At 42.1% G+C, this 14,538-nt stretch overlaps 1 protein-coding gene and 1 long non-coding RNA gene across 5 annotated transcripts in view; one reads left to right on the forward strand and one right to left on the reverse strand.

Annotated features, from left to right (window-relative positions):
- Positions 1-709: 709 nt before the first annotated feature.
- On the reverse strand, positions 710-11,395 carry LOC127052954 (uncharacterized). The gene is made up of 3 exons (XR_007774913.1): positions 11,320-11,395; positions 7,406-7,457; positions 710-779 (listed from the first exon to the last, which is right to left on the reverse strand). It is a non-coding gene; the product is annotated as an uncharacterized LOC127052954 (long non-coding RNA).
- Positions 11,260-14,538, forward strand: part of PLEKHA7 (pleckstrin homology domain containing A7) — a 295,587-nt gene continuing 292,308 nt past the window's right edge. For all 4 annotated transcript variants that reach the window (XM_050957092.1, XM_050957093.1, XM_050957094.1 and 1 more), the window contains exons 1-3: positions 11,260-11,371; positions 11,457-11,533; positions 11,711-11,768. In XM_050957092.1, coding sequence (XP_050813049.1) covers positions 11,283-11,371; positions 11,457-11,533; positions 11,711-11,768 — 224 coding nt within the window. In that variant the 5' untranslated portion in view covers positions 11,260-11,282. The remainder of the gene's footprint in view (positions 11,372-11,456; positions 11,534-11,710; positions 11,769-14,538) is intronic.

The raw sequence follows: 14,538 nt of genomic DNA on the forward strand, positions 1-14,538 counted from the left end.
CATCTCCGTGAGGAGTGCTGGTGCACTGTCTACGACTGGTGCTTTGCGGTGCTGCAACTTGCTGCATACAGGGCCTGCTCCAGGGTTTTTGCTGCCCCAAGCAGCGGGGGGGGAGGCAGTCGTGATCGGCGGCACTTCCACCGCACCGCTTTCTTCTTCGGCTGCAATTCGGCGGCAGGTCCTTCCCTCCAAGAGGCCTGCTGCTGGAAAGCCCAATGTGTCGCCCCTTCCCCTTGGCCGCCCCAAGCACCTGCTTGCTCAGCTGGTGCTTGGAGCCGACATCCCTGAGCAACAAAGTTGTAGCGCTATAAATTGCCAGTATAGACAAGCCCTTAGTTTCTGAAGGTTTTTTATTGGATGTTAATCACCTTAAGTTAAGTAAATTTGATGGTCTCAATCCACATTAAAAAATTATTACCAGAATTGGAACCCTTTTTGGCAGTCTCACTCTGAAGCCAAAGTATGAATGAATATGAAGAATGAATTACACACGCAGCCCTATAATCTGGTCCCACATTGGTAGAGCAACCTGTGGGAGCCTGTACTGCCATGATCCATAGAGTAAATGTTCTGTGGATTAGAGAACACCTGTTGCTAGAGAGGTCAGTCTGGTTTTGCTAATAAACATTACATTCACCCAAGGAAACAAGGTAAAGAAATTTCCTCAAATTGCTACAACTGCAAAGAGTAAATCTAATTAGCCATGGTACCTTACAAAGCCTGTATAACAGCATCATCATTAACATCAGTTCCTTCTGCACTCTGGAAAAAGGGCAGGGCTATCAGTACAAAATAAAAAGTGGAATTTTTAATTTAAATTACATATTTTTTTGGTTCAGCAACAACAACAAAAGCAGCTTTAATAGCAATCATGACTTTGGGCCAAGGCATTTCCTGGCAAATTAGTCGGTATCTGGGGAGAACAGCCTGCAACAAAACTTATCTTGACCAGTCCCTAGGAAATGCCCCAGGCCTCTGTTAGTAGTACAGCAAAATTGTGCTAAAGTTCCACTTGAGAATTTGCACATTCTCTGCAGATTTGCATACAGTAAGGAGGAGGCTTTGTGGTGGTTTTTCAGGGTCTTCATTTTCACCATACCACAATATGTCCTTACCAAACCCCAGCCAGACACATTATGTTGGATTTTTTTCTTTTTAAAATGGGTGCTGCTCTGACAATGTCACCACCAGAAAAATATGGAAGGAAATGAGCAAAACACCCACATAATTATTGTTGACAGAACACAGCTATAATTTTACCAAGAGTGATATATTGTTAAGCCAGCCATCCACATCTCTGTTAATGAACCAATGATTTTAAAAGTATTTAGTGCCCAAAAGAACTGTACAGTCATTTTGCTTGAGAAAAAAATAATGGAAAAGACATCTGCTGGACTCTGACAACATGGGAGTAATTATTGCTAAGTCTCTGAAGAACAATTAGAATTAGTTTTATTACATTTTTCACTTTATGATTAACATTGTAACTGAAAGAATCAAGATGTAAATCTGAATTAAAAGGAATTTTAAGAGATACTGAGAAATATAATACTTTACAAAGCCGTCTGTGGAAAGACTATACAATGCGGAGTCAAAAAGACAAGTTTACCCTTGTACTATACAATACATTGCTTTGTTTTGTTCTCTTCTGTATTCTGGTTAATTGTTAAAATTGGATTTCAGAGAACTGTGTAATTAAGAAGTAGTAATGAATGTATTATCAACCTAGATGATTGTTGCATTCATTAGATAATCTGTTATAAAAATAGTTTACAACAAAACATTCTGGAGTCTTGTGAGAGTCTTAACTATTAGAGAAAGCACCAATAAAGGGATATCAATGGAGAAAGGGAGATAAACTGGAAGATTCCTGCACCCTGTTCAGTTTATCTGAAAAACACTGATATATCCTGTTAAACTGTAAAGATCCCCAATATTATCACTCCTTGATTGCATAGTAACTTCATATGTAGATTTAAAAAAAATGCAAATTTGTATCACATGGATTTTGAATGGTGTGAACTGTGATGCTTCAGATATAACCAAAAGGTTATAATCCATCAGAGGCTAGAGTAGAAAATAAGAGCTCTGAAAGAGAAAGCAGTACTATTTTAATTGAAGGAAAATACTTAATTTTTATTTTAATTCACATAAAACAACACCAAATTTCAAAGAGATCTTAGTTTTTTTGTACTGGCCCTAGTTATTAAGGTATCAGCACTATTGATCTGTTTCAAATGACTGTATTTTTAAAGCAGGAATGAAAAGGTCTGACATGTATAAATGCATTAAATTTCAGAACAGTGTTTTGCACCCTGATGACCTATTTGATTATAAAGTAAGCTGAGATGCAGAATCTATTTTTGACCTGTTATATGAAGGGCCACCTACACAGACTCAAGAGGAGTGGAGAACATATTGGAATGTTTCTCTTCACCCCTTCTGCGATAGTCTGATTCAATAGTCCAGTCATAGCCAACAATTTAAAGAGCTCTTCTATGCAACTTCAGAACATATTCTTTTCCCCCTTTTTTAAAGCATACCCACATTATTTAGCACTCTGGACAGAAATGGCCATCCAGGTTACTACCTAACAGATCACTGGTATTTAACAGAATAATGGCATTTTATATCTGTGGTTAATGGCTAAACAATAGAGATACTTAGCCAAACTGAGTCTTGATGTAAGAAATAAACCTCACTGAAGTTAATGGAATTGCATCAATTTATATTAGGGCTGAATGTGGCCCCTGTGACATTGTACTCTATATGATTTTATGAAAAGATGCTAATGAGTGAATATAATATAACTGGAATATGCTTCACGGAAAAGTCTCTTGTAAGGTACCATTACAAAACTTATAATCTACTGAGTGTGGTCATGATATTTGTATAAATGTATCACTCTTGTATCTGAAACTAGAAATATGAAATATAACTCTGAGGTCCTACTGTAAATGTATGCAAAGTGTGGGCCATTAATGGTGGTTTGGAATCTTGATGGCTCCTATCAACTAGGACAATTGACTGTAGATGGCTCTGTTTACTTTTAAGTCTTCCTGTATATACATACGTAGGTGCGTGCGTGCGTGTGCGGTGGGAAGTGGGTAATGAAATCTTACAGTGACAGATGATCATGTCACCTGAACTGGAATCCATCTTTAACCTGGTGCTTTTCCATTTAGAAGAATTGGTGGGAACCCAGAGAGGGACAAAAGATTCCCACTGTGTGTAAAGGATATATAAGGGGCTGGAACAGAACAAAGGTAGCTGCAGTCATGAGAAATCCTCTAGCTACCACAGCTGTGCATATCTTTCTATCAGAGTTATAGAGGGCAAACAATTTGAGTTTACCCTTTATAAGCTTTATACAGGGTAAAATGGATTTATCTGGGGTTTGGAGCCCATTGGGAGTTCGGTATCTGAGTGCTGGAGATAGGAGCACTTCTTAAGTTGTTTTCAGTTAAGCCTGCAGCTTTTGGGGAATGTGGTTCAGACCTGGGTCTGTGTTTGTAGAAGGCACAACCAGGCAGGGCACTGAAGTCCCAAGCTGGCAGGGAAAACTGGCTCAGAGGTAGTCTCAGCACGTCAGGTGGCGTCCCAAAGGGGTTTCTGTGACCCAACCCATCACAGCCCTCTTTGTGCAAATCCAGAGAATTCCAATTTTCTACTGAACAAAACCATTTTAAAATACTGTGTTGATACACTGGGCTAGATTGTGGAGTTAACATGAGCCCGGAATAAAGATTCATGTGTAATTGTACTGCCTTCGGAGTCACAGCTTAGTCCCGTCTTCCCTCTTTTCCAGGGCAAGAGTAAGCTACACCAGCCTGCACCTTTGACTTTAGAAAAGTTTTTTCTAACTTTTTTGTTTGGACTTCTTATATCTCCAAAACAAATTAGCCTGCAAACTTGAAAGTGCTAGTGCTGCAGCTTATTTAGTATGGGCAAGGGGTCTGCCTATGCAGAACAAGCTGTAAATCAGGGCTTATATGTGTGTTGTTGTGTTACTCTTGCTGAGGAGAGGTGCCTCAGTGTTACTTTGTGAGGTTAATATGGGAATTTTACAAAGACCTATAATATATAAGAATTTTGATGAGATGGGAGCGCATACCCTACATTAAGATAGGCAGGGAAGGGGTAAACTAGGGGTTCATTAGAGCAAGGTGATGATAAAGAAGAAGCAATCTTTCCATTTCAGCCTGTAAGGAAGCTCCTAGGGTTGGACCAGGTCAGGAAGCAAGGAGAAACTAGGAAATTGACGGTCTTGCAAAGAGTATACTTTGTAAGATAAGTTTCAGAGTGGTAGCTGTGTTAGTCTGTATCAGCAAAAAGAATGAGTACTTGTGGCAACTTAGTGACTAACAAATTTATTTGAGCATAAGCTTTCGTGGGCTAAAACCCAATTCATTGGATGCATGCAGTGGAAAATACAGTAGGAAGATATATATACACAGAGAACATGAAAAAATGGGTGTTGCCATACCAACTATAACGAGAGTGATCAATTAAGGTGGGCTATTAGTAGCAGGAGAAAAAAAATTTTGTAGTGATAATCAGGATGGCCCATTTCCAACAGTTGACAAGAAAGTGTGAGTAACAGTAGGGAAAAAAATTAGCATGGGGAAATAGCTTTTTCCCCTACCATTAATTGGTTCTTGAATAGGGACTGAGAGTGACTGGCTCATTACAAAAGCAGCTTTGTCTCTCCTGGAATTGACACCTCCTCATCTATAATTGGGAGTGGACTACATCCACCCTGATCGAATTGGTTCTGTCAACACTGGGGCCATGGCTACACTGGCACTTTACAGCACTGCAACTTTCGCGCTCAGGGGTGTGAAAAAACACCCCCCTGAGCGCTGCAAGATACAGCGCTGTAAAGCCTCAGTGTAATCAGTGTTGCAGCGCTGGGAGCGCGGCTCCCAGCGCTGCAAGCTACACCCATAAGGGATGTGGTTTATGTGCTCTCCCAGCGCTGGTGCTCCGACTACACGGCAGCGCTTTGAAATTTCAAGTGTAGCCATACCCTAAGTCTCCACTTGTGAGGTAACTCCCTTCTCTTCACGTGTCATTATATAATGCCTGCATCTGTAATTTTCACTCTGTGCATCTGCAGAAGTGGTTTTTTAACCATGAAAGCTTATGCCCAAATAAATGTTAGTCTTTAAGATGCCACTGGACTCCTAGTTGTTTTTGTGGATACAGACTAATACAGCTACCCCGATAGCTGAGGGTAGGGAACAGAAAGGATATTGATGGATGAAATGGAATCCTACTCCCTGGCCTTGTAATAGAGCGGCTATATGGCAAGCAGAAGAGAGGGTGAAGGGCAGAACAATGATGGATTTATAGTGGGGTATAGTAGTGGGGGACATGGAAGTGAGGCGCATTGAATTGGAGGAGGCACAGAACGGGATGCAGGAAAAGGCAGAGTCTTCTCCTATGCATAAAACTTAAAATGCTCAACATATTCTAGATTTAAAACTTTAAGCCTCTTAGGTTTAAATCTGTATCTTACCTGAGGAGGTAGTGAAGGGTAGGACTATAACAGCGTTTAAAAGAGAACTGGATAAATTCATGGTGGTGAAGTCCATAAATGGCTATTAGCCAGGAGGGGTAAGGAATGGTGTCCCAAGCCTCTGTTTGTCAGAGGATGGAAATGGATGGCAGGAGAGAGATCACTTGATCACTGCCTGTTAGGTTCACTCCCTCTGGGGCACCTGGCATTGGCCACTGTCGGTAGACAGATACTGGGCTAGATGGACCTTTAGTCTGACCTGGTACGGCCGTTCTTATGTTCTTATATAAAAGCTTCTCAACACCCTTTCTGCCCCCCATCTCTCTCACAAAGATAATTTCCCTCAAACACACACCACTTGTGAACTTGCAAAGTCTGCAGGAGGGCAGCCCTGCTTTGGAGAGCCTCATAAGTTCTGTTAGAGCAAGGCTCAGCTCCTATAGTCTATATTCATCAAGCTGATTTAAAGGTTTGTGTTCATTTCAAACAAACATATTCACAAACATTTTATTGAAAGTGTTAAGGGTGAAGGTATGTTTCATTGCAGTTCAGCTAAAAATTTTCCTGACCAAAAAAACCCATACAAAAACCTCACCACCACTCTCTTTACAAAAATCCAAACATTAAAAAGTCTGAAAAGTTAAATGCTTTCTACTGCTATACAATTGTTCAGCTCTATCCCCACAAACACTTTATCACAGACCCAGTCTTAATTGTGCTACCTTGTTTTATTCTGTAATGGAAATATGGTATGGATGTATACTGTTGACTTTACATAAAGTTTATTAAATGTGTAAATGCAGATTTTGAAAGAAAAGTAGTCTTAGGATACTTTGGTATGTAATAGTTGCATAAATTCAGTGTGATGTGTAGTGAAGTAGAAAATAATTTATTAACAATTGGAAGGCTTAATCAATTTTTAGTTGTGGAATATGTTTGTGGTGTCACAATTGTATCTAAATAGACTGTTTTCACTATACGTATTATATTGTATAGCAACGAATACATCTAGGGTTTTTTTGTAGTCCATAATGTTAGAAAATTGGAACTGAATTACTTTACTAGGAAATCAACTAAAAATTCATTTTGATTTATGAATATAGTTTTGCAGATTTTAGAGAATTAAGTTAAACTTGTGTGAGCAGTACAAGTGATAGTGAATGATGAACAATATGGCAGTGGGGAACTACCTGCGTATCTTAAGTTAATTTCCAAATTTTAATATCCAATTTTTTTAAAGGTGGAGGAGTTTTGTAAAAAAGGTATAATTATACAGATAACATTAGCTGAACTCCATTAAAAGACATGTTTGACATTAACACTTTCTGATCCTTTTTGTTGTGAATAATCCTTTTTGGCTTAAAAAAAAGCGTATTTAGCATTTTTCTTGACTCTAAGGAAACTTCACTGTTCTGGAAGGAGGAGTTTGAATTTGATTTGCACCACAAGCATTGCTTTCTTTGTGGCATTTTCCCATCTGCCTCACTCAGTTGTTACAATCTCTCTGTTGACCTGAGTGTGAACAATCAATCAGATATCACACTGGGTGTTGACTTGGTGAGCATGAATAATATCCTTAAACAGTATTTGCGGTGCCCAGTGTCTTCCTCCATGCCTTCCACAAATTGTAGAAAGCAATTAAACTTATTCATATTCTTTCCAGCATCTAGAAAAATGAGTAATTTATTCTTCAGACTTTTGGATTCCCCTACCTATAAACTGATCTGATTTACTTTATGAGCTATATTCGTTTTAAGATAGTTGTAGCATTATAGGGTGTGATCTTGCTCCTACTGAAGCCAGTGGCAAAACTTCCACTGTATTTCAATGGGAACAGGGTAGAGACTCATATACACGCACGCACACAATTTGCCTTCAATTTACCTTTATTTTCCATGTCCTTTGGAGCTTACATTCTCTTTCACTCACAGTGTGCCTGTTTTAAATACACAATAAAATTAAATGAATGTATGTTAAAGGTACAAAATGGCCTGTAAGAGAGAATATGCTCATGTTCAACCCTTATTTGGCATTAATGTTGTTTGATTATTAGCTGATATTGAAGAACATTGTGGTGATTCCTTCAATTTTTTTTATATATTATTTTATGCAACAGCAACATCAAAGTTAGAAATGGGTGTGTGAAATGTCAGAACAAACAGTTGCTTTCCCTCTTTCTTGTAGTTGTCTCATCTAATTTTTGTACAGCTGTTGATAACTTTTTGCCACACTTATGTCTATTCCCACTGACTCCTGTGGTCCAACCGACAGAGCTCCGTACTATGGGTCAGACATGGGTTTTATTCCCAGCTGTGTCATTTACTGTGACATTGGACAAGTCATCCTTGCTCAATTTCACTTTTACTATCTGTAAAATGAGGCTAATTCTTATTCACCTTTTAAAATTACTTTGAATCCAAAGCTATCAAATGACTATACAAGTGCTACATATTACCATTTGAGATACTGAGCCAGAAAGGGTTAAGAAAAAAAATCACCATTTATTTCCAGGAATTAAATCCCCCAATCTCACTTTTTTGGAGCAATACCTTCAAAAAAGGATCTTGAAAAAAGGAATTTACTTAATTTCCTCAATGACCTTTTCATATTTCTATCAGTCGTTAGTCTGACAGTAGCAGTCTTTTCAGGTGAGAAGTCAGTGTTGGATTTCTGACTTCTTGTAATAACTGCATGCTTGGGAATTTTCCCTTACTGAACTGGACTTTTTTTTTTTTTTTTTTTCCCATGGCCTTGGGGGAAGATGAGCAGGTTGCACTATCTAGAATTGGGTATAGGTGATTTTGTACACATAGCATTTGTTAGGGGGGCTGTATCTCAGGAAGTTTTTGTTCAAATGATCCCAAATTTAGAGGACTACTGCACCCCTATGAGGCGCACAAAATTTCAAGACAATCTGACTCAGCATATGGATTTTCGAGTACTTAGAAGGATTGTCTTTTAATCAGTAAGTGACTTAACATTAACTACTATTACTTCGCTGTAATACAATATTCTGCTTTTAAGTATTGTATATAAAGTTTGTAATATATGAGTGCCAATGCAGCACTTTCTAATAATGCAAAAAAAGTCATGTGCAGTTGTTTATAAGGTATATGAACCTTTTATGTTAAAATACAGATTATGCAACTGCAGACTAGACTCTTGATAAACAGTTCATTTAAGTCAATGGGAATCTCCACTGACACCAAAGGTCTTTCAGTCAGGTCCTTGTAACTCAAAGGGAAACATCTGCCTTCAAGTTAAGAAACTCTTATTTTATTCTTTAACATATATGAAAACTAAGCTGTATATTTGTATGGTTTTATTAAAAAAGCTTGTTGTTGGTTAAAGGACGATAATTAAAAATATTGATATGACACCAGCTGAGATTAAAGTGTGTAAGTGCATGTAACAGAAGTTAAGGTATATCAGCTGAATCATGTAAAAGTCTTTCATCACCATCTGATGTTAAAGAGCAGTAGTAATTCAACATGTCAATATCAGTAAGAGAATTTAATATCTCTGTGGGATAAGAATGGGACTTTAATGTGCAGATTAAAGAGCTCAAATCAATAATGAGAAGTAATTATCTCTGGTAGGGAGAGAAGTATGCAACATCTTTTTCAAAAGTTTATAGCTGCTTACACATTAAGCATCAGAAGCAGGTTTTAATGTTGAACAATGCTGTGTAGAATAGTTTCCTTTTGAATTATTCAAAATATTTTCCATTACGTTACTGAAGACAAGTCACAGGATCATTCCAAGTAGTGGTTTCCACAATGAAGGGTTATTGTTAAACTCAGTTAGTGGTCATTATGAGTACAGAAGTCCAGCCAATCATGCGGGTCTAGAGGCAGTGCTATGGCAGGGAGCTATAGGCCAATTTAACTAGTCCATGCAATTAATGGGTGCAAGGGACATGCCCTGATTCATAAGATTCTACCAGTACTTGGAAGGTGTTAGCAGTGAGGGAGAGGGATTATATGATGTGGTACATGAAGATGTAACTAGGAAGAATGGGATAAAAGAAAAAAAATTAATCTGTACAATCCTGCATGAGCTAGAGGAATAAGACTTTTTCACTTTCAGCATTTGTGAATAAAAGCATAGGAAAGACATTCACTGCTTAAGCGCTCAACAATTCATTAAGCATCCATCTTATGTTTTTCCTGTGTTCAACAGAAAGCAGCTTGCTTTTCAATATCTTTCCCAATTATAAAGTTCTTAAGGCCTGATTCTCCCTGGCTTTTATCTTTTGTGTAGTTATTTGCACCTCTGCAAAATCAGGATGCAAAAACTCTACCCTGGCAGAGTGGTAGGGGTGTGTTTTACATCCACTTTGCACTAGTATATATAGCTCTGCAAGGTAGTGAGGAATCAGAGTAGAAAAACAGGTTTCAATTAATGTCAAGTTCATCTCAGCTCTACCTCTTTCAGTAGAGAACTTAGTTTGCTATATATAGGTCCTTGGAACCTACCTGCATATCAAATGAGACTCCGGAACCAGAGGCCCCCTGTGTACTTTGTATACATTCAAGATCCCACAGTATTTTAGTAAAAGAAGTTTGACCTAGTGACTTTAGCTAAAATTTCCCCTTCCTCAGTGCTGTGTGGGGTATGTACATTTTAACCCTAAAGCAACTGCATTTCAGAAGTGCTGCATATAGGAGGTACTGTGCAACAGAAAGTGCTATGTAAATTATTGCAAAATTCTGCTTCTTTAACGATCTGGTGTTTCCATTCCCTTGGCTGAATAACCACAACCTACTCTCTTCCTACTTTTTCAGTATAGCCACAGGTTCCTGGCAAGATAGCAATTAATCTCCATCATCCTCTTGTCCTCTATATCAAAGGCCTAGACTGACTAATGCCTCAGACTGGGAAACAAGTGGAGGAAGGAATAATAACTTTTTATATTCAATCCCCCAAACAGTCATTCCATCTGCCCTGATTTGTTCCCTCCAACTTGCTGGTTTGCTCACAGAGCCTTCTCCACGGGAAAAACAACAACAGAAACGAGCAGGCAAACAATTTTTTGCTAGGAAGTGAGAGACTTTATGAATTAGGAGAAATCAGAGAATCTTAGGTGCTGAAACAAGGGGTGTTGCTGCACCTCCTTTCTTGAAGGAGTTTCCATCATATACAGGGGTTTACAGTTCGGTTCAATGGCTCTCAGCCTCCCTGCAGAGAATACAGGCTTGGATCAGAGTAAAGAGGGGAACAGACGCATTGTTGTAGCCCCTGGAGTTTGGGGGGAAGAGGAGGGCAGGAATGGGGGAACAAGCAGCCATCGCTGATCAGCAGGCGTTGCACCAGCTTAGGTAAGAGGAGAAGTCAGCCTGTTGCGCCCTGTTCGTGTGGGGGCATTTCAGGCGCGTTGTGCGGAGAGTTTATGCGGAACAGGCCCCGTGAGCCCAGCTCTGTGCGGGGAAGGACTCCCCAGTGGGACGCCCGCACTGTAGCCAGGGAGCTGAGAAAGGACCGGAGCGGGTCTCTCTCGTCCCCTCTGCAGCCAGTTCCCCGGGGAGAGGGAGTCTCTCTCGGCTGTACAGCCAGGGACCCGCCGCCCCTGCGCCCGCTCCCTTCTCCTCCTCTCCCAAGGGAGCGGGCAGAGTTCTGCCCGCGCCTTTACCAGCCGGTGGCGGTGGCGCTGCTGAGCAGAGCAGAGCAGAGCCGGGCACTGGGCGCCAGCCGCCCGCCCGCGCTCCCCTTGGCACCCCCTCCCCGGCCGGCCGGCTGGCTGGCTGTGCGCGAGGCGAACATGGCGGCGGCGGAGGCTGTGGGGCGGGACACTCTACCTGAGCACTGGTCCTATGGCGTCTGCAGGGACGGCCGGGTGTTCTTCATCGAGTAAGGCGCGGGGAGGCGCGCGGGTGTGTGTGGGGGGGGTCAGCCCGTCACTAACAGGTGCATGTTTTCCGCTTCTCCCTCCTAGTGACCTGACCCGCTCTACTACTTGGCTGCATCCTCGCACCGAGGAGCCTGTCAACTCCGGCCACATGATCCGCTCAGGTGGGTGCCCGCCCGGGGCTGGGGGTGTGTCGCGTGGCGCGGGAGGAACCGCTAACGACCGTTGTATGGCAGGGGGTCTCGCGCCCTCCCCAACCCCCCCCTTTTCTCCGGACAGGGAGGCACCTTCAGGGCACCAAGTTCTCACTCCCTCCCTCTCCCTTTGTTCTGCCTCCCCAGATCTGCCCCGCGGCTGGGAGGAGGGGTTCTCCGAGGAGGGAGCCAGCTACTTCATTGAGTGAGTACCTCGCTCCCCGGCCCCCGCCGGCGGGGGGGGGCCCTCCGCGGGGCAGTTGGGCGGCGGGAGCCGCCGGTTTTACGGCTCGCGGGGGGATGGTCGGTTTCTGCGTGTGTGAAATGGTTCCCGCAGCCTGCGCTTGGCTCCTGTTTAATGATTACCGCCAGGGAAAGCGAAAATAAAGGCGGCGGGGAGCTGGGCGCTTGGACGGGGGGAAGGACCCGGCCGGGAGAAGGAAATCCAGGGTCTCTAGCTTTGTCCTGGGCCGGCTCTTGCCTTCCCCCCTCTCCTTGGACCTTTCACTGTTTATTTCCCATTAGCAACAAGTTGCACCGGGCGGGGGGACGATGTCTACTCTTGGCAGTGTTTACACTGCAGGTTGGGCAGCTGGGGCTCTCCCTCGCTGCGCCGGAGCAACGAGCGGCGGCTGAAACTTGGCGGAGTGTTTTGCTCACGCTGAATGGAACGTGTCTGGAGCCGCACCGCAGGAACCAAGTGTTTTAAAAACAATGCTGTGTGAATGAATGGGGGCTGCTGCGGCTTTGCTTCTTAAACGCGACTGGATTTTATTCATTGGTTTAAAAAAAAACAAACCGGAGGTGCATTCTCAGGATGTTTCTGCGAGAAAGGCTTTAAATGATAGTAAAATAGGATGGGAGGCAAGTGAGAAGTGCAACTTTATTCAAAAGCAAATTAACAGGAGCTGGAGGACGCCCATGCTATCCTAAAAGAGAGGATGTGATCACAATTAGGGCATTTGGAAAGTTGCAGAAAATGTGGGGTAAATTATGTAGGTGTCCGAATTTGGGTTTTGATCCCCCTACAGGGAAATTGCAAATGTGATGTATAAATAAATTCTTGTTGCTTTGCATTAGTGGTAATTATATAGACAAGTATTGCAAAGGGGAGAAAGTGGTCTGATGTTTGGGCTTATATTGAAAAACAAACTGGGATAACTTTGTCTCTGTTTCCATGTACGTTATACTGGACTCCTTGCCACTCTGAATCAAATTATGATGGTGCCATAATGAATCTATATTTAATACCTACATTGATTTTGTGTAGGGTCTGCATTGCTTTTCTCTTTGCCCCATAACCCTGTTCATTTCTCCACATTTTTAATCTACTTTTTAAAATCTCTGTTTGGGAGGGAACATGTTAAACTGAACAATAAACTAGAACAGTTGTGGCAGTGCAATAAAATGTAGGATCATTATGTCCTAAAAGAAACAAACCCTCTCCCCCTTATACCTGAAGGAAAGATACTTGCCTAGAGGAAATGTCAATTCTGCAAAACTTGATTCTCTTTCAAAGCTGTGGTGCAGCATACCAGTCACTTCCTGCAAATATTCAGGATATAGGACTATTTAAAAATAAGTGATCATATTCCCATATGTTGGCCTACACAGGTGAAATAGTTCAGGGATGTTCCAAAGTTAAGAAGATCCCATGGATACTGTACACTATTAGGGTATGTCCAGACTACCTGCCAGATCGGCGGGTAGCGATCGATTTATTGAGGATTGATATATTACGTCTTGTCTAGACGCAATATAGCTATCCCTGAACATGCTCCCGTCGACTCTGGAACTCCACCAGGGCGAGCGGTGGTAGCGGAGTTGACAGCAGGGAGCCGTGCCCGTCGATCCTGCACCGTGAGGATGGGAGGTAAGTCGAAATAAGATACGTCGACTCCAGCTACCCATACCTGAGGTTGCTTATCTTACATCGGACCCCCCCCCCCCACTGTAGACCAGGCCTTAGAGCATGCAGCAGAAGTGAAATACTGAGAGATTGACAACCCAAGGACACAATATGCCTTCAAACTCCTAGAAGGTAAATGATCTCAACTCATAAATGGAGTCATTTGGAAACTTCTGAGGTTGTGTACCTGAGGACACATGGAGTGGCTTCTGTCTCCTGTCGTATAATAGCTTGTTTTTTTAAAGATATGGTTCTGGGCTCTTGTTTCAGTTGAATAGCTTGTAATGGGAATTGTCTACTGAAAAAGTTTGCCTCTTGGGCTAGGAAATTTCAAGAAGATGGCTGTCATTTTGCATATCATATGGCTTTCATGGATGACAGGGCTGGCTCCAGGCACCAGCTGAGCAAGCAGGTGCTTGGGGTGGCCAAGGGGAAGGAGCGGCACGTTGGGCCTTTTGGTGGCAATTCAGCTGCAGGTCCCTCAGTCCCTCTTGGAGGGAAGGACCTGCTGCCGAATTGCAGCTCAAGAAGAAAGTGGCGTGGTGGAAGTGCCACCGACTGCGATCACAGCTCCTCCCCCCCCACTGCTTGGGGCGGCAAAAACTCTGGAGCCAGCCCTGATGGATGATGATGTAGTGTTTTTGGAGTGTTCCCAGAAAACCAGTTGTCATTTTACTTGTGCAGCATATGACCATTGAGATCATGTACTTGGATTTGATACTTTCGAGATGCCGTAGTCATTTTGCATCCTACAAAATGTTTTGGATAATTGAGTACTTGGTGCGTTGGCATTCCTTGAAAACTCCTGCTATATAGGAATTTATTTTCTGTCCTTCTATGTGTGTAATGTATATGGTGCCTAATAAGCTTCAGAAAGATTTGTAGGAGTGGGTACCATTCTGAATCGGCTATGGATAGTTTAGGGCAGGGGTCGGCAACCTTTCAGAAGTGGTGTGCCGAGTCTTCATTTATTCACTCTAATTTAAGGTTTTGTGTGCCGGTAATACATTTTAACGTTTTTAGAAGGTCTCTTTCTATAAGTCTATAATATATAATTAAACTATTG

This window comes from Gopherus flavomarginatus, chromosome 5 (genome assembly GCF_025201925.1).
Source record: "Gopherus flavomarginatus isolate rGopFla2 chromosome 5, rGopFla2.mat.asm, whole genome shotgun sequence".
NCBI lineage: Eukaryota > Metazoa > Chordata > Testudines > Testudinidae > Gopherus > Gopherus flavomarginatus.